We start from the raw sequence: 24,457 nt of genomic DNA, 5'->3' as shown, positions 1-24,457 counted from the left end.
CATCCTGTAGAATTAAGTCATTTTGTTGTTGAGTGCTCCAACTCCTTTCTACCTTGAATTAGTCATTTTGGAAGTTTTTCTTGGTAAACCTTTCATGATTTCTGTCGTTGTTGAGCACCCCTCCTTTCCTTTGTTTGCTGAAGTGCAAAGGCCCACCTGAACTCTGTGCTTATACTGTTTGTGTGATACTGTATATTGACCCATGGTGTGCGTGAGAGAGAGAGAGATTTGATGTACATCAGTTGCAGTGTGTGAGTGAACACATACTGTAGTAGAGGCTGCACTGACCAGCAGGTCGACGTTGCTCTCTTTGCGTCCCAGGGAGCCGTGCTCCACCCTCTCGCTGCCCGGGGTGAGGATGTAGGGGCTCTGACCCCCAGAGGAGGGTTTCATGTTGGGCAGACTGAGCGAGCGCAGGTCCTTCACTCCCTGCTGCACCTTCAGCTCATCACCCGGCCGTGCTGAGGAGGAACCAACATTGAGGGTTAGCTTTGTGTGTTATAATTCTCTTATTGAAGGTAGGTAGTTGTAATAGAGAAGTACATCTCAAAAACGGTATCAATATTTATTTATTTCAGGACTAGCTTCCTGTTGAAGTTCTCTCTCCTCAGGCTCCAAAACAGGATCCCCTTTTAAACATTAGATTGGGAAAATATTATACTACAAGGCTAGCTTTTAAGATTGGCTTATTAGCTGCAGATTGAATTGGATGAGTTGCTAGCCTGGCGGGTAGGAGTGTTGGGCCAGTAACCGAAAGGTTGCTGGATCGAATCCCCGAGCTGACAATCTGCTGTTCTACAGGGCCTCCTGTAGTTCAGTTGGTAGAGCATGGCGCTTGCAATGCCAGGGTTGTGGGTTCGATTCCCACGGGGGGCCAGTATGGAAAATGTATGCACTCACTAACTGTAAGTCGCTCTGGATAAGAGCGTCTGCTAAATGACTAAAATGTAAACATGTAAAATGTTCTGCCCCTAAGCAAGGCAGTTAACCCACTGTTCCCCGGACGCCGATGATGTAGATGTCGATTAAGGCAGCCCCCCCCACCTCTCTGATGCAGAGGGTTTGGGTTAAATGCGGAAGACACATTTCAGTTGAAAGCATTCAGTTTTTGCAACTGACTAGGTATCACCTTTCCCTTCCAGTCTAGAAAACACCCCCAAAACAAGACATTAAGAACAAGATAAAACTAACTGAAACGAGCCACCTACGATTTCCCTCATGTCATTGTTGCTAGCTATCTGGCCATCCAGAATCACAACACAGCCTTCTGGCCCATAGAAGCGTGCGCGCTGTTTTCGTGACGTTCTCAGCTAACCTGTCCATGAGTCTTTGATCCAAAGGCCGCTGCTACAGATATAGGCCTTTTCTCAATTGGATTTGCTCAACTCCTGCGTCCTCTCTCACCTCCTTTTGAAAAAGGGCCAAGGTAATCAAGGAGAGGCGGCGAGGAGAGGGAAAGTGGACGAAAATGCGCTTGTATGAAATCAGACTCCTTCTCCACTCGCGCGTTATCAGGCAAATAATGTTTACAGGGGTAGATCCCAAAATAAATGTGTGAAGTGAAAAACAAATGATGTTAGTTGTGCAAGACATTTTATAGATTAAACGATAAGTAGTATGTTGTTTTTAAACGTCTGTATGCTTTTCTCCTCCGACAAAGCAAAAGCTGATTCAAAGCGGGTGTGGCAGATTTCAAAACTCTTCTGCGAGGGACTCCGGTAAGATACACATGACTATCCTCAATAAAAGGTAGCTATCGAGGACGGGAGAACACTCATCCGTTCGCCTACTAACGAATTGACTTCTCCTCGACTACTAAACCACTTATGGGTTTGAGGGTCTGGGAGGAGAAAGGACGGAGGAGATAGGCTGGAGGTCTGACTTTTTGCCCAAATGAGAAAAGGCCACAGTCTCCTACAGGGATCCAAGATGGGGGATGCCCTGTCCAGTTTCCTCTGAATCAAGGGAGAGACAGGAAACTGAGGCCCTGCCATCTGTCCCACCCAGACATTGTTTATGCTAGGGGGTACAAACAGAAGCCAAATATTCTCTAATAAAGGCAAATTCATTAGATTGGTGTTTGTTTCATATTTCGTCAACCCTTAAAATGTAGTTTTCAGTGCAGGGTAGTAATCAAAAGTTGAAACACATTGTACCTTGGTTTGCTTAGAATCAAAAACACCCATACTTCCACAGACAGAGGTAGATTCACTGGGGAAAGAAAGTTATTTTATTCTATTCATTGTGAAGCTGGAGGAAAACAAAATTAGATGTGGTGTTCTGGTGGACTCTTACCTTTGACCTTGAGATAGTGGCCCCCGAAGCGGTAGGCCTCAAAGTTCAGGGACAGTGGAGTGTTGGACTGGTCTAGGAACAGATCTACCCGGGATAACTCAATACCTTTACGCTCAAACACAGGGCCCAGCACCTCCCTGGAATAGAGGAACACACAGGACAGAGAGAACAGAATTAACACAGAGTATAGACCATTCACCCAATACAGTTATGTAAACACAGGACTGAGAGTCAACAGAGACCACTCACACCATATGTTTATGCAAATAATCAAATGGAGCATTATTATATTGTATGTCTATGATCCCATGCCTTGGACAAAGTCAGACCAGACCTTAAACAGAATGACACAAATCGGTCACAATCATTCCTATTTATTCAGCCCACTACCAATTCACCTCAGGGTCTTCTTTTTCACAGCGGGGACGATCTCTGTGTCAATGTCCACGTTCAGATCAAACTTGAGGCTGAAGCACTCCTTGCTGGGGTCCTGCAGGGGGCGACAGACAATATAAGTTCATGGCTGTAAAACTGAAGAGGCCAGAGCTCCTGTAGTGATTTCTCTCGCAGTAGATCCACATGGAGGCCCTTTACCATGCAGGCTGACTGACCAAAAACACTCAGGGACGAACCATTGGAGACCATTATATATACAGTAGCAGTGAAAAGTTAGGACACACCTACTCATTCAAAGGTTTTTCTTTATTTTTACTATTTCCTACATTGTAGAATAATAGTGAAGACATCAAAACTATGAAATAACACATATGGAATCATGTAGTAACCAAAAAAAAGTGTTAAACAAATCAAAATATATTTTATATTTGACATTCTTCAAATAGCCACCCTTTGCATTGTTGACAGGTTTGCACACTCTTGGCATTCTCTCAACCAGCTTCATGAGGTAGTCACCTGGAATGCATTTCAATTAACAGGTGTGCCTTCTTAAAAGTTAACTTGTGGAATTTCTTTCCTTCTTCATGAGTTTGAGCCAATCAGTTGTGTTGTCACAGGGTAGGGGGGGTATACAGAAGCTAGCCCTATTTGGTAAAAGACCCAAGTCCATATTATGGCAAGAACAACTTTGAAAGTTTCTTCAAGTCCAGCCGCAAAAACCATCAAGCGCTATGATGAAACTGGCTCTCATGAAGACCACCATAGGAAAGGAAGATCCAGAGTTACCTCTGCTGCAGAGGATAAGTTCATTAGAGTTACCAGCCTCAGAAATTGCAGCCCAAATAAATGCTTCACAGAGTTCAAGTCACAGACATCTCAACATCAACTGTTCAGAGGGGACTGCGTAAATCAGGCCTTCATGGTCGAATTCCAGCAAAGAAACCACTACTAAAGGACACCAATAAGAAGAAAATACCTGCTTGGGCCAAGAAACACAAGCAATGGACATTAGACCGGTGGAAATGTGTTTTTTGGTCTGGAGTCCAAATTTGAGATTTTTGGTTCCAACCGCTGTGTCTTTGTGAGACACTGTGTGGGTGAACGGATGATCTCCGCATGTGTAATTCCCACCGTAAAGCATGGAGGAGGAGGTGTTATGGTGTGGGGGTGCTTTGCTGGTGACAATTTCTGTGATTTATTTAGAATTCAAGGCACACTTAACCAGCATGTGGTTTGGGCTTAGTGGGACTATCATTTGTTTTTCAAACAGGACAATGACCCAACACACCTCCAGGCAGTGTAAGGGCTATTTTACCAATAAGGAGAGTGATGGAGTGCTGCATCAGATGACCTGGCCTCCACAATCCCCCGACCTCAACCCAATTGAGATGGTTTGGGATGAGTCGGATGGCAGAGTGAAGGAAAAGCAGGCAACAAGTGCTCAGCATACTCCTTCAAGACTGTTGGAAAACCATTCCAGGTGAAGCTGGTTGAGTGAATGCGTGCAAAGCTGTCATCAAAGCAAAGGGTGGCTATTTGAAGAATCTCAAATATAAAATATATTTTGATTTGTTTAACACTTTTTGGGTTACTACATGATTCCATATGTGTTATAACATAGTGTTGATGTCAATGTAGAAAAGACTAAAAATAAAGAAAAACCCTTGAATGAGTAGGTGTCCAAACTGTTGACTGATATGTGTGTGTGGTGTGTGGGTCCCCGGCCTCTGCTGAGAATTGTTGCCATTTTCAGTGGTATACTAACAGCATGAAGCCTGTAGTCATGTTGGCACTGTGATCATCATACAATTAACTTTCCACCACATACAATAAGACAGCTATGTTTTGACCAACATAGCTCCTAATAGTATTGGGTGACCCAATACTATTAGTAGCTAAGGTGGAGTGATGTGGTTTCCTAAGGGGCGTATATTGTCTGTATCAATACTCACATCGGTGTGCCGTCGCCGTGGTTTCTTCTTCACCAACTTCAGGCCCCCAGCTTTACGCTCCCTGGAAGAAAAAAACCCCAGTCATATGTACATAGTGTAATTGAACATCTATGCCAAGATTCCCCAACTGGTGGGCCGTATGTGATATTATTTAGCCCCCTAAGTTCTGAGCAAATCAGCTCCAAAGGATTTTAATTTTGGAAATCAAGTTCTAAAGTATTCCCATGTATAAAATATAGATATATGTGATCGTATACAAAATGTAAGCAAGGTTTGAAATTATTATGCTTTAGTCAAATATTATATCTGTTTGGGCTTCTTGAAGTCAATTTACAGTCTACAAATTATTTGTAATTATGTTCAGGCCCCCTGACCATCCGCTCAAGAAAAGATAATCCCGCGGCTGAATCTACACTGCTCAAAAAAATTAAGGGAACACTCAAATAACACATCCTAGATCTGAATGAATGAAATAATCTTATTAAATACTTTTTTCTTTACATAGTTGAATGTGCTGATAACAAAATCACACAAAAATTATCAATGGAAATCAAATTTATCAACCCATGGAGGTCTGGATTTGGAGTCACCCTCAAAATTAAAAGTGGAAAACCACACTACAGGCTGATCCAACTTTGATGTAATGTCCTTAAAACAAGTCAAAATGAGGCTCAGTAGTGTGTGTGGCCTCCACGTGCCTGTATGATCTCCCTATAACGCCTGGGCATGCTCCTGATGAGGTGGCGGATGGTCTCCTGAGGAATCTCCTCCCAGACCTGGACTAAAGCATCCGCCAACTCCTGGACAGTCTGTGGTGCAACGTGGCGTTGGTGGATGGAGCGAGACATGATGTCCCAGATGTGCTCAATTGGATTCAGGTCTGGGGAACGGGCGGTCCATAGCATCAATGCCTTCCTCTTGCAGGAACTGCTGACACACTCCAGCCACATGAGGTCTAGCATTGTCTTGCATTAGGAGGAACCCAGGGCAAACCGCACCAGCATATGGTCTCACAAGGGGTCTGAGGATCTCATCTCGGTACCTAATTGCAGTCAGACTACCTCTGGCGAGCACATGGAGGGCTGTGCGGCCCCCCAAAGAAATGCCACCCCACACCATGACTGACCCACCGCCAAACCGGTCATGCTGGAGGATGTTGCAGGCAGCAGAACGTTCTCCACGGCATCTCCAGACTCTGTCACATGTGCTCAGTGTGAACCTGCTTTCATCTGTGAAGAGCACAGGGCGCCAGTGGCGAATTTGCCAATCTTGGTGTTCTCTGGCAAATGCCAAACGTCCTGCACGGTGTTGGGCTGTAAGCACAACCCCCACCTGTGGACGTCGGGCCCTCATACCACCCTCATGGAGTCTGTTTCTGACCGTTTGAGCAGACACATGCACATTTGTGGCCTGCTGTAGGTCATTTTGCAGGGCTCTGGCAGTGCTCCTCCTTGCACAAAGGCGGAGGTAGCAGTCCTGCTGCTGGGTTGTTGCCCTCCTACTGCCTCCTCCACATCTCCTGATGTACTGACCTGTCTCCTGGTAGCGCCTCCATGCTCTGGACACTACGCTGACAGACACAGTAAACCTTCTTGCCTCAGCTCGCATTGATGTGCCATCCTGGATGAGCTGCACTACCTGAGCCACTTGTGTGGGTTGTAGACTCCGTCTCATGCTACCACTAGAGTGAAAGCACCGCCAGCATTCAAAAGTGACCAAAACATCAGCCAGGAAGCATAGGAACTGAGAAGTGGTCTGTGATCACCACCTGCAAAACCAGTCCTTTATTGGGGGTGTCTTGCTAATTGCCTATAATTTCCACCTGTTGTCTATTCCATTTGCACAACAGCATGTGACATTTATTGTCAATCAGTGTTGCTTCCTAAGTCGACAGTTTGATTTCACAGAAGTGTGATTGACTTGGAGTTACATTGTGTTGTTTAAGTGTTCCCTTAATTTTTTTGAGCAGTGTAGTTGATGATCCCTGATCTATGGAATAACAGGTCAACACTAATTTAAGCATAACCACGACTATTGTATATTAATAGATCAGTGCTGTCAAAGAGGACACTCCTCACTGATCTAGTGTCCATTTTGTATTTTAAACCAAAGTGACAAGCGCCATGCAGACAGATAGACAATGTAATAAATCATAGGCATAACCAGGAGTGACATACCCTCGGTTGTTGCCCCCTTCCTCCTCCTCCTCCTCCAGGTCAGAGGGGGGGCTGATGGGGGGGGGACAGGAGCGCGTCGACACGTTCCGGGCCAGGATGGAACCTTACACGGGGGGGTTACACAGAATCTCTTAGAGATCTTTAATACTACTCTTTAATAACACTTTCCTTAATAAACACAGGTACTTCCAGTTTAATCTAGCCTGACAAAATGTTAACAGGAAATTCAAAACGTTCTTGCTGTCACGACTAACATCAGTTCAATGAGCCTAGAAGCCGTCATTGCATGACAGACAGTCTCATATCTTCAGGCCATGAACCCAGTTTAAGATAAAAATCACGGGTGGAGGGAAGTCAGTGGTGGAACAGGAAGATGTGCTAGTGTTTATTTTCATGCATGTAACAATAACAATAATTTGCTTAAACAGTATTTGTCCCATTTCACACATGTACAACATTTACATTTTAGTCATTTAGCAGATGCTCTTATCCAGAGCGACTTACAGTTAGTGAATGCATAAATTTTTCATACTGGCCCCCCGTGGGAAACGAACCCAAAACCCTGGCGTTGCAAGTGCCATGCTCTACCAACTGAGCTACAGGACGCCTTAAGTGTGTATTAATACGCATGTGTGAATTGTAAATGTGTTCTTTGCATATCTCAACTCTCACTGAGGCACCCTCGGAGAGTGGGGTCATGGCCAGGGTCTGCCATTATCAACGACCCTGGAGCAATTAGGGTTAAGTCCCTTGCTCAAGGGCATAGACAGATTTTTCACCTTGTCGGCTCTGGGATTCAAACAAGCAACCTTTCGGTTACTGGCCCAACGCTCGATAGGCTACCTGCCACCCGTATGGTCGAGGGGAATCTATTTCTTTGACTCAAAAGACTTGACGCAAGCGTTGCTCTGGGAGTTAAAACCTGACCTGTCATATAACCTGACCTGAGTGTAGGATTGGGCACTAAATGTATACAAACTAGTGGGGAGGAAGTCTGGGTGTGAAGCTGTTGTTGTGGTGGGTACTGGGTAATGTTGTGTACCTTGGGGTTGCAGGTCAAAGCGGGGGTGTCGGTCAAAGTGCATGTTGTCTGTGTCTTCCAGGTGGCAGCGGGAGTCACATGACTCACACAGGTGAAGAGGGCTCTTGTTGTTCAGGTCCTGGCAGTCTGAGTGGTGGCACACCTGGGGAGGGAAGGAGAGAGGGAGAGAGAGAGGTAGAGATGGGTGTGAGGGTCAGTACAGCGGAAGTACCAATCTACATGGTCAGTAGTCGGGCTCAGGTACAGAGTAGTCTCACGAACCAGATACTTCCTATACAAGCTCGCAATTAGCCTGGGGAGGAGATTAGGTAGGGTTAGACTTGGAGCCATGGGGAGGAGGTTAGGTAGGGTTAGGGTTAGACTTGGAGCACTGGGGAGGAGGTTAGGTAGGGTTAGGGATAGTCTGGAGCCCTGGGGAGGAGGTTAGGTAGGGTTAGGGTTAGTCTAGAGCCCTGGGGAGGAGGTTAGGTAGGGTTAGGGTTAGTCTGTGGTCCTGGAGGAGGTTAGGTAGTGTTAGTCCGGAGCCCTGGGGAGGAGGTTAGGTAGGGATAGGTTTAGTCTGGAGTCCTGGAGGACGTTAGGTAGGGTTAGGGTTAGTCTTGGAGCCCTGGGGAGGAGGTTAGGTAGGGTTAGTCTGGAGCCCTTGGGAAGAGGTTAGGTAGGGTTAGTCTGGAGCCCTGGGGAGGTGGTTAGGTAGGGTTAGTCTGGAGCCCTGGGGAAGAGGTTAGGTAGGGTTAGTCTGGAGCCCTGGGGAGGAGGTTAGGTAGGGTTAGTCTGGAGCCCTGGGGAAGAGGTTAGGTAGGGTTAGTCTGGAGCCCTGGGGAGGAGGTTAGGTAGGGTTAGTCTGGAGCCCTGGGGAAGAGGTTAGGTAGGGTTAGTCTGGAGCCCTGGGGAAGAGGTTAGGTACTATCGCCCCGTAGCACTCACTTCTGTCATCATGAAGTGCTTTGAGAGACTAGTTAAGGATTATATCACCTCCACCTTACCCGACACCCTAGACCCACTGCAATTCGCATGCCGCCCCAATAGATCCACGGATGACGCAGTCACCATCGCACTGCACACTGCCCTATCCCATCTGGACAAGAGGAATACCTATGTAACAATGCTTTTCATTGACTACAGCTCAGCCTTCAATACCATAGTACCCTCCAAGCTCATCATTAAGCTTGGGGCCCTGGGTCTGAAACCCGCCCTGTGCAACTGGGTCCTACACTTCCTGACGTGCTGCCCCCAGGTGGTGAAGGTAGGCAACAACACATCCAATACGCTGATCCTCAACACAGGGGCCCCACAAGGGTGTGTGCTCAGCCCCCTCCTGTCCTCCCATGACTGCACAGCCACGCATGCCTCCAACTCAATAATTACGTTGCAGACAACAACAGTGGTAGGCCTGATTACCAACCATGACGAGACAGCCTATAGGGAGCAGGTAAGGGCCCTGGCAGAGTGGTGCCAGGAAATCAACCTCTCCCGTGTCAACAAAACAAAAAGGAACTGATCGTGGACTTTAGGAGACAGCAGAGGGAGCACACCCCCATCCACATCAACAGGGCCACAGTGGAGAAGGTGAAAAGCTTAAAGTTCCTCGGTGTACACATCACTGACAATCTGAAATGGGGAGGAGGTCAGGTAGGGTAAGGGTTAGTCTGGAGCCCTGGGGAGGTTAGGTAGGCCTACAGAGAGACGGGTCATAGTATAAAGCGCCACACATCCATGAACACACACAGCCAGGACAGTGGTCTGGCTGAGGTAAAAAGAGACAGGTCACAGCATAACGCTACACACATCCAACTGACGGCAGGACAGACAGCCATGTGGTCCCCAAGCCATTGTTTACACCATTACAGGGGATAGAAGCAGCAGACAAAGTTTAATGTCACACAGTGGTCTTGTGATTAGAGCTAGAGAGACAGCCATCCAGCCAGACAGTCAGTAAGTAAGCCAGCCAGTAAGCCAGCCAGCCAGTCAGGAAGCCATCCAACCACTGTCAACCAGGCAGTGAGCCAACCATACAGGCAGGCAGGCAGACAGGCAGCAGAAGGGAGCTGGATTAGGCCCTCTCTGCCTGGGGATAGACCCAGACAGACCTCCCACTCCTCTAGCCCCTCCAGGGGGTGCCCACCCTGGCCCAGGGAGAGGAGGAGAGCGGCAGGAGTTTCCCCTCTCCAGCACCACCACAACCACCCGCTCTGACTCCTATACAGGAAATGAGGATGTATGGGGAGATACAATGGAGGTCCTACTAATGTATTTCCTATCATTGTCTCTGTATGCTCTGCTTGGGACTGGAAGTGTGTTTGCTCACGCGCACGTTGGGGGAGGAGGGCCAAACAACACCAGTGTTTTCCCACAAGATCCCAGTCACTCAGGTTGAACAATGTTCTTACTATGTTGACAAGCCAATAAATACACCTGTAGGCTATGTATTCCATGAAAATATATCAAATACGTATCAACACAAACACACAGCAGGTCTACTCAAGCTATCCACAAACATATATGTACTGTGTGTTCTGCCAGTGCCATTACGCTGGGGGAGGAAGGAATCCCAGTATAGAGATGAACCAGAAGAAGGAGGAAGAGAAATGAACAGAGCAGCTTTCAGTAGTCCAAAACTCGCTTAATCTGGAGCTTTAATTGTTGCCTGTGCTCAGTGAGCTGGGCTGGTCTATCTCTGTCAGAGCCATCTGACGCTCCCTCGGCAGGCAGGCAGGCAGGAGATTAAACCAGGGGCCTCTTTCAGCTCTCAGTCCACCAGTCAGCCAGACAGACAGGGTCCTTGCCTCTCCGACGCTCCTCCCTTCCTTTCCTGGGGACCTCTAGTCTACTCCCTGAGAATGGCCCTTGTTTACTGTAATAGGTACAATTAAGTTAAGTGTGCTTTTATGTTTTTAGATGGAACATGTCTCTGGCTGTTGGATGGGAGTTTCAAGTGCAACTTAAAAGAAAGGCCTTGTTCCATTCATTATAAACATTGTTATGATGGTATATTGATATTTATATTAATCAAGTTTGGTCGGAATGTTTCTTCTGTTCCCTCTCTCTCTCTCGGTTAAATAAAATATACAGAACTAAAATAAACCCAACATGCAACAATTGAGTTACAGTTCATAGAAGTTCATAAGGAAATCAGTAAATTTAAATAAATGCATTAGGCCCTAATCTATGGATTTCACATGACTAGGCAGGGGTGCAGCCATGGGTGGACCTTGGAGGGCATAGGCCCACCAACTTGGCAGCCAGGCCCACCCACTGGGGAGCCAGACCCAGCCAATCAGAATGAGTTTTTCCCCACAAAAGGGCTTTATTATAGACAGAAATACTCCTGAGTAATCCCCCCCCACGGGACCAACAGTTTACATTTATATATTTTTTCAGTGTACATAGCATTGTGCTAAGTAACAACACGAGCATGTCAGGAGAAATCAAGCGTACTGCTTTCAATTTGTCTCCTGGAAATAACAATGAAGCTCTCCCTTCAGAAGTCATATCACACAAGCAAAACACTAAACAGCCAAACACTAACTCCTGTAGCCCAACAGCTCTCCCTCAACACAACCGCAGAACTAACAGATGTGACATGTTAATGAAATGTGGCGAAAGATACTGTATGGCTGTGTGTGTTTGTGTTTAGACAGGTAAAAATAAGATGCCATATTTAGACAACGGCAGACTCAGCCACAGCAAGGTAACCAAAAAGACAAGCATGGGCTGGGTGTCCAGGCAGCTGGCTGCATTCCTGTCAGGACTAAAGCTGCTGAAAATATCTGCTGCCCGGCCAAGCCAACAAAAACGAGCGTGTCGGATCTAGGATGAGGAGAACTCTGTGATAGTATTCCCAAAACCTGTCTGAGAGTCTGGTTTTAAAGACAAAACTGACTAAATATGAACATACTCATAGGATAAGACTCAAAGGCTTTGTCAATGAAATCATGAATTACCATTTTATTTACTATACAGCCATCGGGCATCCGGCATTGCCATCAGCCATTAATGGTATGCTTTCTTTGAAATCAATGAAAGCGGCAATACTGCTCGCGTTGCGTTGTGTCCAATGGCAAGCGCAATAATAGCGGAGGTTCAATTATCGATGACTGATGTGCACTGTGGTGTAGAGGAGGGTATACGCCGTATACCCACTTATTTTTCCGTGGGCATTGCGTATACATTTACATTTTAGTCATTTAGCAGACGCTCTTATCCAGAGCGACTTACAGTATATAAATTTTAATTAATATGACTACGATAATGCCTTTGGCTGCTAGACAATTAAAGAAAGTTGAAAGGAAATCAATAGAACAGGAGAAAGCAAATGAGAAAGTCTTTACAAAAATAATTGCCTCCACGTTTCTATAGTGGGATTTTGGCTATAGGCTACTTTCAAGTAAGGCATAAGACATGCCTCATAATATGAAGTAAAACGTCCAGGTTTCAAACTATTAAAGAATAGGAAAAAATATAGCGATGCAAATGATAGGCCCAACCATATTCTGGTAGATTACCTTGACTTGGAAGAGCTAGCTAACATAGCATCCCTCGGTTAGAGTAGGCTAAACTAGCTAGCTGCATCTGTTAGCTAAGTAAGTGAAAGATATTTTTTTTGTTGGAGAAATCCCTTGCTTCTCCTTAATTTTTGATGAAATTAATTTGTTCAAAACTGTTCAACTATTGTCTTTCTCTCTCTGAGACAACTACTCACCACATTTTATGCACTGCAGTGCTAGCTAGCTGTAGCTCACGTTTTCAGTACTAGATTCATTCTCTGAACCTTTGATTGCGTGGAAAAAATGTCAGTTCATGCTGCAGGAGTTCTAATAGGTTGGAGGACGTCCTCTGGAAGTTGTAAAAAATTACTGTGTATGTCTATGAAAGTGGGTGAGAACCATGAGCCTCCTAGGTTTTGTATTGAAATTAATGTACCCAGAGGAGGACGGAAGCTAGCTGTCCTCCGGCTACACCATGCTGCTACCCTACAGAGTGCTGTTGAGGCTACTGTAGACCTTCATTGCAAAACAGTGTGTTTTAATCAATTATTTGGTGACATTAATATATTTAGTATAGATTTATCTAAAAAGGATAACTTTTAAAATGGTTTTTTAATTAAAATATGTCTGAAATTCACTGAGGATGGTCTTCCCCTTCATCCTCTGAGGAGCCTCCACTGGTTTGTGTGTGTCGTGTTTCAGTATGTGTGTTTTGTGCGTGTGACCAGATGTGTGCTCTCAAGTCAAGAGAATTAGTGGTGGGTTTGGAGAAAGAACAGCTACTGTGGCCGGAGCGACACACACACACACACAACACACATTCGGAGACCCCAGGGCAGCTGTGAATACACACGGCCCCTCACTCAAGCTTAGTACATTCACTACCACGTGGCACCTGCTTACACATACCTGTTTCAACGGATACCACACACACACACGACAAGACGCCACCACACACACACACACAACCAAGGTGCCATCACACACTAACACACGCGGTAGCCTACACACACAATCACGTGAACAGAAACATGCCACGTTCCAACTTGTGCCCCTTCAGTGGGAGAGGTAGACCTCTATTGAATGAAAGGGGTTAGATTTCCTCACTGACTACAGTTGTCTCACTTAGAGATTACTGGAGTCTCCTGAGGTGATTCAGCCCTGTTACCTCAGTCAGGGTTAACCCTACACAAACACACTCCTTACAGGATGACACACAACGGTTTATTAGGCTGTATGATCGCTGTAATAAGGTTTGATCCCCCTCCATCCCTCCTCCCCATTAGGAAAATACTGATAAAAATGCAAGACCAAGCTGCCAACAGCACTGGATAAGACACATAAGCACCCCCACCCCACCCCTGACTGACTGGCTTTAAATCTGAACAGCCTGTCCTGCAAGAGCACACCTAACTCTTATAAATTATAACCCCCTTCTCAACCTCTGTGTGTGTGTGTGTGTGTGTGTGTGTGTGTGTGTGTGTGTGTGTGTGTGTGTGTGTGTGTGTGTGTTCAGACCGCTTAACTTTTTCCACATTGTTACGTTACAGCCTTATTCTAAAATTGATTAAAAAATAAATAAATCTCAATCTACACACAATACCCTATAAATGACAAAGCAAAATAAGAATTTATTTTTGGCAAATGTATAAATAAAAAACGAAATTATTTAATTTACATAAGTATTCAGACCCTTTACTCAGTACTTTGAAGCACCTTTGGCAGCGATTACAGCCTTTCAGGTCTCTCCAAAGATGTTCGATCGGGTTCAAGTCCGAGCTCTGTCTGGGCAATTCAAGAACATTCAGAGACTTGTCCCGAAGCAACTAATGAGTTGTCTTGGCTGTGTGCTTAGGGTCGTTGTCCTGTTGGAAGGTGAACCTTCACCCCAGTCTGAGGACCTGAGTGCTCTGGAGCAGGTTCTCATCAAGGATCTCTCTGTACTTTGCTCCATTCATCTTTCACTTGAACCTGACTAGTCTCCCAGTCCCTGCAGCTGAAAAACATCCCCACAGCATGATGTTGCCACCACCATGCTTCACCGTAGAGATGGTGCCAGGTTTCCTCCAGACGTGACGCTTGGCATTCAGGCCAAAGACTTCAATCTTAGTTTAATCAGGCCAGAGAATCTTCTTTCTCATGGTCTGAGAGTCCTTTAGGTGCCTTTAGGCAAACTCCAAGGGGGCTGTCATGTGCTTTTATTAAGGAGTGGCTTCCGTCTGGAAACTCTACCATAAAAGGCCTGATTGGTGGAGTGCTGCAGAGATGGTTGTCCTTCTGGAAGGTTCTCCCATCTCCACAGAGGAACTCTGTCAGAGTGATCATCGGGTTCCTGGTCACCTCCCTGACCAAGGCTCTTCTCCCCGATCGCTCAGTTTGGCCGGGCAGCCAGGTCTAGGAAGAGTGTCGGTGGTTCAAAACTTTTTCCATTTAAGAATGATGGAGGCCACTGTGTTCTTGAGGACCTTCAATGCTGCAGATATGTTTTGGTACCCTTCCCCAGATCTGTGCCTAGACACAATCCTGTCTCAGAGCTCTACAGACAATTCCTTCGACCTCATGGCTTGGATTTTGCTCTGACATGCACTGTCAACTGTGGGACCTTATATAGACAGGTGTGTGCCTTTCCAAATCATGTCCAATCAATTGAATTTACCACAGGTGGACTCCAATCAAGTTGTAGAAACATCAAGGATGATCAATGGAAACAGGATGCACCTGAGCTCAATTTCAAGTTTCATAGTAAAGGGTCTGAATACTTATGTAAATAAGCATTTCTGTTTTTAATTTTTAATAACCTAGCAAATATTTCTAAAAACCTGTTTTCGCTTTGTCATTATGGGGTAGTGTGTGTAGATTGATGAGGACAAATCTTTTATTTACTCAATTTCAGAATAAGGCTGTAACGTAACAAAATGTGGAAAAAGTCAAGGGGTCTGAATACTTTCCGAATGCACTGTATATTATAATGAAATGTGACATTTTTGTTCATTCTGGTGTTCGGCAGGTTTTATTTTCGGCAGTTCGAGCAAGGCAAGGCAAGGCTCTTTAAGGCAAGCCGAAGTTCAGCAGCCGAAGTCTACCTCCCCTTCATCAGTGGTTGGTAAATAGTAGGGAATCTTCAATTAAGTGTTTGTCATTCAACGACAGACGACAAATTCTCATGCATATTTTGTCACTTGAGAAATACTGCACCAAACATCTTTGTTAGATGTCAAATTAGGCGACTAAGACCTCTGCAAAAACGGCAAAATTCATTACAGATGTGTGTACTGGCTATGGCGTCTCAAGAGGGACAAACAGTACTATTGCCGCTTTTTTCTCATTTTTCAAGCAAATGTATTTTAAGGGAGTATGCGAGCACAGATGTTCACTTCGCCTAGCAGAGTTCTGCTAGGAGCAAACCGAATCAATGTATGCGGACGCCTTTAGTGTGTGTGTGTGTATGTATGTATGTATATGTTTGTGTCTGTGTGTGAGAACACACTTGCAAAGTCACATTTTAATGTGTATGTGTGCGCACAACAAGGTTGTTAATCGTTTCAGTGAATGTACATGTTTGCAGCACACATGTTGCAATGAGCCCCTGTGCAATGCCATAGTGTGTGAGTGAAAGATGGAGTGGTGCTCACTGGAAAAGAGTTGGCAGACAGTGATATTAGTAGAAGGAGACTGGTTAATGGGAGAGACATTGTGAAAGAGAAAAGGCACCGCCCCAGGTTTTTAATAGGAACCTTGTTGTGTGTGGTTTACTGCTCTACACACACGTTGTTGTTGCCCACACCCAGAGCTAATTCAATTCCTTGCTTCCCATTGTCATCCACATAGTCTGTCTCCAGCAGCCAGCTCCCACGCTCTCGCAACACACACCAGCCGATCACAGGCAGCATGAATCAACACATCAGTGAACAGCTATGACGAACGTTTAGAGTCAAGACAATAGACGATTATGTTCAGCTACATCAAGCACAGACCAAACAGTCATGATGACATTTGGATATGGCTACTTGTGCTCTAATAAAGTCTTCATTTCAGTTATTTACTGTGTGCTTTGTTAACGCTGAAGTCAGATGACTGTGTGGTGCACAGTGAAATATTCCAGGAAATACTTCAGGACCAGACCCTAAAGTGTTAGTCATTTTTGATATGGCAACTTGAAGCGGAGATTCCCAAGCCTGGTTGACACGATTCACCGGGTACACAGCGAGGGAGAGCTGTGACACACTAGTTTGACAGGAGTCCGGTTGTTGGTGCAATATTCACACAAAAATTGTCTTGAGCTTTGAATATTTCTCTCAAACTTTTCTCTCTTGGGGGGGTTGAGATCTCTCATTGTTTGGATTTGAAAATCCAACTGTTGTATTGTAAGGGGTTGCGCTCGGGGGCTGTGTGTGGCTGTCCATGTGGGTGTTTGAGTGAGAATGACAGAGGAGAACCAAAATCAGTTTAAAAAAAGCACAACCCCCTTCATTATTGACGCATCGTGCCTACAAACATCAAGGAGCCTATCTAGACTCTAAAGTCAGGAAGACGGAGTTGTGTGAGCCAGACTAAAGATTCCCCTCTAGCGTTAGTTATCTTAGCAGCTAGGCCTTCTTATCTTCAGTCATTTGAATGTGTAAGACTCAGCTGTGTAGCTAGAAGTAGACGTACTGAGTCACACCCCTGGCTTGGACCGTAAATGAGGTTTGTCTGGTGTCTACAGACTATGGCCAACACGTAATCACAAACACACGCACGATTGGTTTGACTCAGTTGTGTACAGTCTTGTACATATAATAAGATAATTGTGCACTCACACACCCTCAACTGACACAGACAGTCATTGGTCCAGACTTCTCACACACACACAGGTTCAGACTCACTCCCATCTATCTAATCAAATAGATTCCAAACACAGACAAAAAGTACACAACATTATTGGCCCATAGTCCTTCCCTGAAAAGCACCAATTTCAACTCATTCATGAGCTACTCCTCCCCCCTCTTTCTCTCAAAACATACAAGCGGGCCTCTTTGAGGCTACTCCTCCCCCCTCTTTCTCTCAAAACACACAAAGCAGGCCTCTTTGGGGCTACTCTTTCCCCCTCTTTCTCTCAAAACACACAAAGCGGGCCTCTTTGGGGATACTCCTCCCCCCTCTTTCTCTCAAAACACACAAAGCGGGCCTCTTTGGGGATACTCCTCCCCCTCTTTCTCTCAAAACACACAAAGCGGGCCTCTTTGGGGCTACTCCTCCTCTTTTTTTCTCTCTTTCTTTGGAGCGAGTATACACAAACTGAGATATCCAGACAGATTGTCAAATAAATGACAAACAAACACATTACTAGGCCCAGCACTCATAAAAATGTATTCATTATGGTCGAAGAAAAGTATTGTTGCCACAGCTGATGTTCTAGATATGGAAGTCTTCTCTGCTCTCTAATCCTTCCCAGTCCCTCCTATCCATGGTCTGTTATGTTCTGGTCTGGTACTCTGTGTTCAGACTTCACTCAAACAGCCTCTGCCTCCATCGGCATGCCTTCAACTGCCTGGGAGACTTCTCTCCACACCACTAAAAAAATATATAGCTACAGCCTGGGAGACCAGCACTTACCGTACTGCTACAGCTAGCTGTACTACTGAGACAGAGTGGAATAATGAAGTAGAGCTATAAAATACTAATACTCTGTATAGTATCAATCATGGTTTTACTGAATTAAGAATGATGGATTGGCACACAAACACTAACCACTAAATACCCAGGGAGTATACTTTACATCAAAAAGACATGACTTATAGTACTACTTCTTGGGCCTGCCATCTAGGCTATATATAATATTTTGTTACTGTTTTCTGGAAACTAATTTTAATGTCCCTCTTGGGAGTTGAGCACGCGACTGGGGGATAGCCTAGATTTCCTAAAGATTACACAGTGTAGGCCTCACCATTTGGTTCTGGCTGGTAGGTGGGTGGAAACATGGGTGGGGGGATGGAGGGACGGATAAGATCAAAGGGAACGATCAGAGCCCCAGGTCAAGACTGAACCTGGTCGGATCATGTATTTTTCTCTATATAAACTTTGACGCGTCTGTGAGGAGAGGCAGGGGAAAACTGTACCACCGCTCTCTCTTTCTCCTCCCGCCATTCCTCTCGCTGGGCTCAGAGTGCCAGGACCAGGCCAAGGCTTTTCTAACGTAGGAGGCCAACGTCATCCTATCATTTCCGTCTCCAATTTACCCACCCTCCCTTTACTTGGGATTGGTTTGCTTCTCTTCAAAACACATATGGATCTCTTCAGAGGCACTTGTTGTGTCAGAGGTTTCAAGGCTAAGGCAGAGTGAGTGTGCATGTTTTTCCTGTGACACATGGAATGATACATCCATAAAACAGAATACTTGAACAGGCTTATTTTCTAATTTGTAATGAGGAGATTGACCGTCCAAGCCCACACCTGAGGCTGAGTGACTGGTCAGTGTCGAGCAGACCTATGCCACAGTTATTAGTAAAGTAGATTAGGGAATATACTAAGATGCCTGCTGCTTTGTGCTTTTTAGTTCCAATCCAGTCAAATAATGTTGTCGTACAACCGGATGCATTTTGCCCAGGCTGGGTTGAACACTCCCAACCAAAATGGCCACAGCCACAAAAGTGCAGTACATCTCGTACCAAACCAGTGGGAAAGTCCTTGGTCAAACTAAACTGTGTGACTTGTCATCTGTGTCTATGTATTTTGAGGAGTTGTCAGGCAGACTGGGGCAAAACCACATTGAGTTTCATAATGATGAACAAACCTCCAAGGATCTGTGACAAACCTGCTAATATAAGTATTAGGAGAGTACACTAGGGAATCAGGTCAAGACCCTAAATGGAGAGGGTACCTGACCACTGGCATACTACCACCCCCAAATAAAATATGAACATGTCATAAGCAATGGCAAAAAATCATAATTATAGGAAATTAGCTCTAAAACTGCAACATTTTCTCTCAGCCTCATTACAAAAACTGCAGCACACCACTGGACCTGACCAAAGTGTAAATTATAGCGCTGCTAGAAAGAAGTCCAGAATATTATTTTGAAAAATAGATAAAAACGATAGAGCCTTCTGCAATACCAAACGGGACTATCCATGTAATTCGAAATGTACTGTATATAAACAAACATCATCAAAAGACAGTTTCTTCACTCGGTCATGTTGCCTCTAGAAAAGATTCAACCTTCTACCATTTTGCTTTAAAATAGAAGGAATTAAAGACTGATATATCAACAGTTATACAGAGCCATCACTGAATATAACTCCTTACCAACCCAAGCAAAAAGAAAATTCACATTCAAGAAAGCATTAAAAGTACATCTAATGAGATTGACCAAATGACTGCACAGATCCTGATCCCCGTGTATGCTAATTGACTGTTAAAATGTTACCTTTCAGGTATTTTAAATGTCTGTAATGTCTAGTAAAAAAAGCCATTACCAGGAATTGGTATAAAGTGGAAGCCTCAAAGTCTGAAGAATTGCAAAGTATAATTCAATAAATCTTTGTTATGGAAAGTTTGACTTATGCCTTAAAAAAGGTCCAATGCAGCAGTTTTGATCTCAATATCAAACCATTTCTGGGTAACAATGAAGTACCTTGCTGTGACTGTTTTAAATTAAAATGGTCAAACAAAAATATATTCTTAGCTGTCTGAGAGTGGTCTGAGTGGGGAGGGGAAAACTGAAAATGTGCTTTTATTGGCAGAGCTGTTTGGAACTCTTTCTTATTGGTCTATTAACCAATTTACCGCATGGTGATGTCACCATGGAAGGCCAAAACTCCATCCCACCAAAACAGGCTGACATTTCTGGCGTTCTTTTCAAACAGCTCTTACACTAAAAAGGGCATTTTCATCATGTTCACAATTTCACTGTATTATTTCAGCCTCAGTGTGGAAATATATATAAAACACAGGAAAAATCACATTTTTGACTGCACTGGGCCTTTAAGACTTTGAAAGAAGTATACATTGGTAAAAAATAAATATAATTGCTTTTATATATTGTACACGAGTAAGCAGTGTCAAACTCTGACCCGACCATCTTAAAAAAATAGTTATTTTTCCAATGGTCAACGGTTCATTTGATTAGTTGTGTTTGGTCAGTGGTTGTACAGTAGAGTTTATGAGTTGTCTGTTCTAGGACAGCGATAACCTCAAGGCCATCCACCTAACAGAACAGATCCTCAAAGGAAATAGCTATTTTTACAAAGTAAACATTCCACCAAAAGTGTGTTTCAACATGCAACATGAAGAGACTTGCCTGTACACTGCACATGCATGCAGATTCCACACCTTGAGAAATAGGCTAGTACTTTAGTATCAAGAGCCGCAGATCACCCTGAAGTCAAGCCTTTTCTCCCTAAAAAGGTATAGTCAAGCCTTTTGCCCTATAACCATATGATGTACTGTATGTACTCTGAGGCATTTTTAAATAAACAATCCTAAAACTCTAGATTTTCTGTTGGCTTCACCGCACACTGAACTATCGACTATCAAAAAAGGTGGTGTTTATTTTTATTTTACACACAAAACATGAAGAGCTATCGAAGTGACCACATGAGAAAACAAAAGAACCACTCACCAGCAGCTGATCTGTCTCCGCTCTAATGCAGTCCAGGAGACTGAGACGGAGTTAGTGTTGTCTCAGGCTGCGCTGCTGGACTATGATGCAACCAGGCTTCCTATCCATCGTTTTAAGGAAGGAAAGGAGACAGACAGGCAGGAAGGCAGTGTGCACAACCAAAAAAGGAGGAAGTGAGGGAAAAAAAAAAAAAGTGGCCTTCCTCTAGGCTAACTGTTGATTTGGACACAGGCTGTTCCATTTTCAACTTGGAAATGGATCGTTTGGAAGCCACTTTAGATTTGATATTTAAAAAAACGGAGAGGGGAGAAACTGCCTGGTGCTGCTGAAGACCTCAGCTTGTTGATATAAGAACCAGATGTGGAATATGCCGACGTCTGAGGAAAACCAGACTTAAAGGCCGCCAAACTTTGGATTTGGATTTGGATTTGTGCCATCATCACCAGCAGGCAGCTAACAGTGTCAAATCGTGGAGGAGAAGAGGCACACAACACGTAAACAAACCGGCAAAACACTGAGAAAAACTATACAACAGCTGGAGGAAGTTTGTTGACCTATGCTCCCTGAGGAGCAAGAGTTTACAAGTCAAGACAGAACTAGCAGGTGCATTGCACTAGCACTCTCACTGAGGAACAAAATACCACTTTCACTTTCCCTCTGGCTATGGGTCTATTCAGCCAGGTGTGATATCCCTTCGCCTTACCATTCTCCCATCTGTCCCTATACATTACACCTAGCTGTGAACCAAATGTAAGATCAACCCTAAACTACACAACCCTAGCAGACGATAACGACATGCTGGAATCATTGCATTCAGGTGAGAGTGGTGCTTCTCTGCCCATGCATCGGCTATAGCCTACTCTATTTAATTGAGACCACACGCGCACCTGACCTCGCAGGTATGGCTACTGAACTGGAAGCAGCAAGAATGATGACATTACATTACATTTACGTCATTTAGCAGACGCTCTTATCCAGAGCGACTTACAGTTAGTGAATACATTTTTTTTTTTTTTTTTTTTTTATACTGGCCCCCCGTGGGAATCGAACCCCCAACCCTGGCGTTGCAAACGCCATGCTCTATCAACTGAGCTACATCCCTGCCGGCCATTCCCTCCCCTATCCTGGACGACGCTGGGCCAATTGTGCGCCGCCCATGAGTCTCCCGGTCGCGGCCGGGATGACAGCAACACTTGCTACGTTTTGCATAGGCCTATAGCCTATCTTTTAGGAGGATGATTTGTAGGCAGAGACAAATAAATGGGTAATCAATACCTATTGAAAATGTTTATGATTACATTTTTTGATTGGGGAGGTAGGCTACTGAATTTGAAGCAGCGAATTGTGTGTGTGTGAATAATGCGAAAAGTTTGCTTTTAGTACAATAGGTAGGCTAACGCATACAAAGCAGAAATGGGGACCCTTTCCAAATAATCTGTGGGACAACAAAAATATTTTCATCCCAAAGTCGTCTGTCTGACCGCCCGGTCCCGCCATGAGAAATGCCGACCACGCCGCAATGATCTCTGTCGGGACCTGCAGCCCTCTAGCGCAGTCAGTACACAACACCATGCTCATCATGTCTTAGCAGGATCAGATGGTGACGGGGTCCCAGCAGGGTCAGACAGCCAGGGAAGACCAGTCTACGGAGCTCAGGTGAATGTTGCGGTTTATTAACAATATCAGTGAATGATACAAAGTTCCATCTTGAATTGATGGGTAGACCTACAGTAGCTACAGGACAGCAGCTAAAGCTTAAAGCTACAGTCTGGGATCTGGGAATAATGGTCATTTCAATTATTGAACCATTGATTCTATTAAATGGATAATATAATGTATAAATGTACACCAAGGTCATTCTTTGTCATGCTTCATTTTAGGAGAATCAGATGGTGACAGGGGTCTCAGCAGGGTCAGGCAGCCAGGGAATACCAGTCCGACGGAGGTGAGGTGAATTTTTGCAGATACAACACTACTGTCTGTGCAGCAAACAATGGTCAAGCCAGATGCTATTTTAAGGCAGTCTGACAAACCTCCAAAGTTGATTTCCAAACTGCATCAAGGGTTGATAGGCTTTTCCAGATGACACAAAACATGTATACAAAAATGTGAGGAAGACCTGGAGGAAGCTATTGATGATGATGATGAATGGATACAGATATGTTTGATTGCCCAGTCATGTTCATATCATCTCAGACATAAATTACTACAGTTTAAGACCATCCATAGAACATGCTATATGCCACTGAAACTGAATTACATGCACTCAAATGTCATTCCTCTGCTGGAGGTGTAAAACACAAAAGTGGACATATTTGTATATGTTATGGTTCTTGTGAAGGCTGGCTGAATTCTGGCAAAGAGTATATGTTCTTCAATCTCAGCAGATTCTCCCTTCTCCCTGTTTTTGTTTGCTTGGAAATGTTGATACTGGAGACTTATCTGAAGAAACTGTGTAACCAAGCGTTTATAGCGGCTAAGAAATGCATTGCCATTAATTGGAAGGTTGGTTATCCTCCCACAATGTCAAGTTAAGTATCATTAGATTAGATTTATTACAAGATTAAGGGTATACTGGGCAACCTTCATAAGGTCTGGATGCCTAATATGGAATACAGTACGACTAAAGGAGTCTGTATTGAAAACATGCCCACGTCAGGGGAGATACCTATTTAGGCAATCCCTAGCTGCTGGGCTGCTCAGTCCTGGCCCTGGGGGTCTGAAGTCCTGTGGGTTGTCACTCTGTCCTTGGCCTAACACACCCGAAACTAATAATGAATGTTTCACTAAGAGTAGGGTGTGTTGGGTTGGGGCGCTGCAGGGTGGTGGACCCCTAGGGACAGGACGGGGGGACCCAGATACTGTATTTTCTGTGCAAGTAAAAAGAGCTCTACAGTACTATTAGTCCTATGAGATTCATTACATGGAGGATTTGCTGTTTCTGTGTTAAGGTACACTACCGATCAAAAGTTTTAGAACACCTACTCATTCCAGGGTTTTTCTTTATTTTTACTATTTTCTATATTGTAACTACTTCAAAACTATAAAATAACACGTATGGAATCACGTAGTATCCAAAAAAGTGTTAAACAAATTAAAATATATTTTATATTTGAGATTCTTCAAAATAGCCACCCTTTGCCTTGCACACTCTTGGCATTCGCTCAACCAGCTTCATGAGGTAGTCACCTGGAAGTTCATTAGAGTTACCAGCCTCAGAAATTGCAGCCCAAATAAATGCTTCACAGAGTTCAAGTCAGACACACATCTCAACATAAACTGTTCAGAGGGGACTGTGTGAATCAGGCCTTCATGGTCGAATTCCAGCAAAGAAACCACTACTAAATGACACCAATAAGAAGAAGAGACTTGATTGGGCCAAGAAACACGAGCAATAGACATTAACCAGTGGAAATTTGTATTTTGGTCTGGAATCCAAATAAGGAGATTTTTAGTTCCAACCGCCGTGTCTTTGTGAGACGCGGTGTGGGTGAACGGATGATCTCTGC

At 44.5% G+C, this 24,457-nt stretch overlaps 1 protein-coding gene across 2 annotated transcripts in view; it reads right to left on the bottom strand.

The window, feature by feature from the left end:
- The window catches only part of LOC311147404 (pleckstrin homology domain-containing family G member 5-like), a gene marked incomplete at its 3' end in the record, with an annotated part of 60,683 nt that extends 39,648 nt beyond the window's left edge, over positions 1 to 21,035 (bottom strand). The window contains exons 1-7 of one of the 2 annotated variants that reach the window (XM_084184103.1): positions 20,949 to 21,035; positions 7,863 to 8,004; positions 6,821 to 6,923; positions 4,644 to 4,704; positions 2,694 to 2,785; positions 2,296 to 2,432; positions 289 to 461 (exon numbers count right to left, since the gene is read on the bottom strand). In XM_084184103.1, coding sequence (XP_084040229.1) covers positions 289 to 461; positions 2,296 to 2,432; positions 2,694 to 2,785; positions 4,644 to 4,704; positions 6,821 to 6,923; positions 7,863 to 7,905 — 609 coding nt within the window. In that variant the 5' untranslated portion in view covers positions 7,906 to 8,004; positions 20,949 to 21,035. The remainder of the gene's footprint in view (positions 1 to 288; positions 462 to 2,295; positions 2,433 to 2,693; positions 2,786 to 4,643; positions 4,705 to 6,820; positions 6,924 to 7,862; positions 8,005 to 20,948) is intronic. The other variant, XM_084184104.1, reaches the window with a different exon arrangement.
- Between the last annotated feature and the right edge of the window lie 3,422 nt (positions 21,036 to 24,457).

Source organism: Coregonus lavaretus (assembly GCF_964263955.1).
Source record: "Coregonus lavaretus genome assembly, chromosome: 20".
Taxonomy (NCBI): Eukaryota; Metazoa; Chordata; class Actinopteri; order Salmoniformes; family Salmonidae; genus Coregonus; species Coregonus lavaretus.
This window is presented reverse-complemented; position numbering and strand designations above follow the sequence as displayed.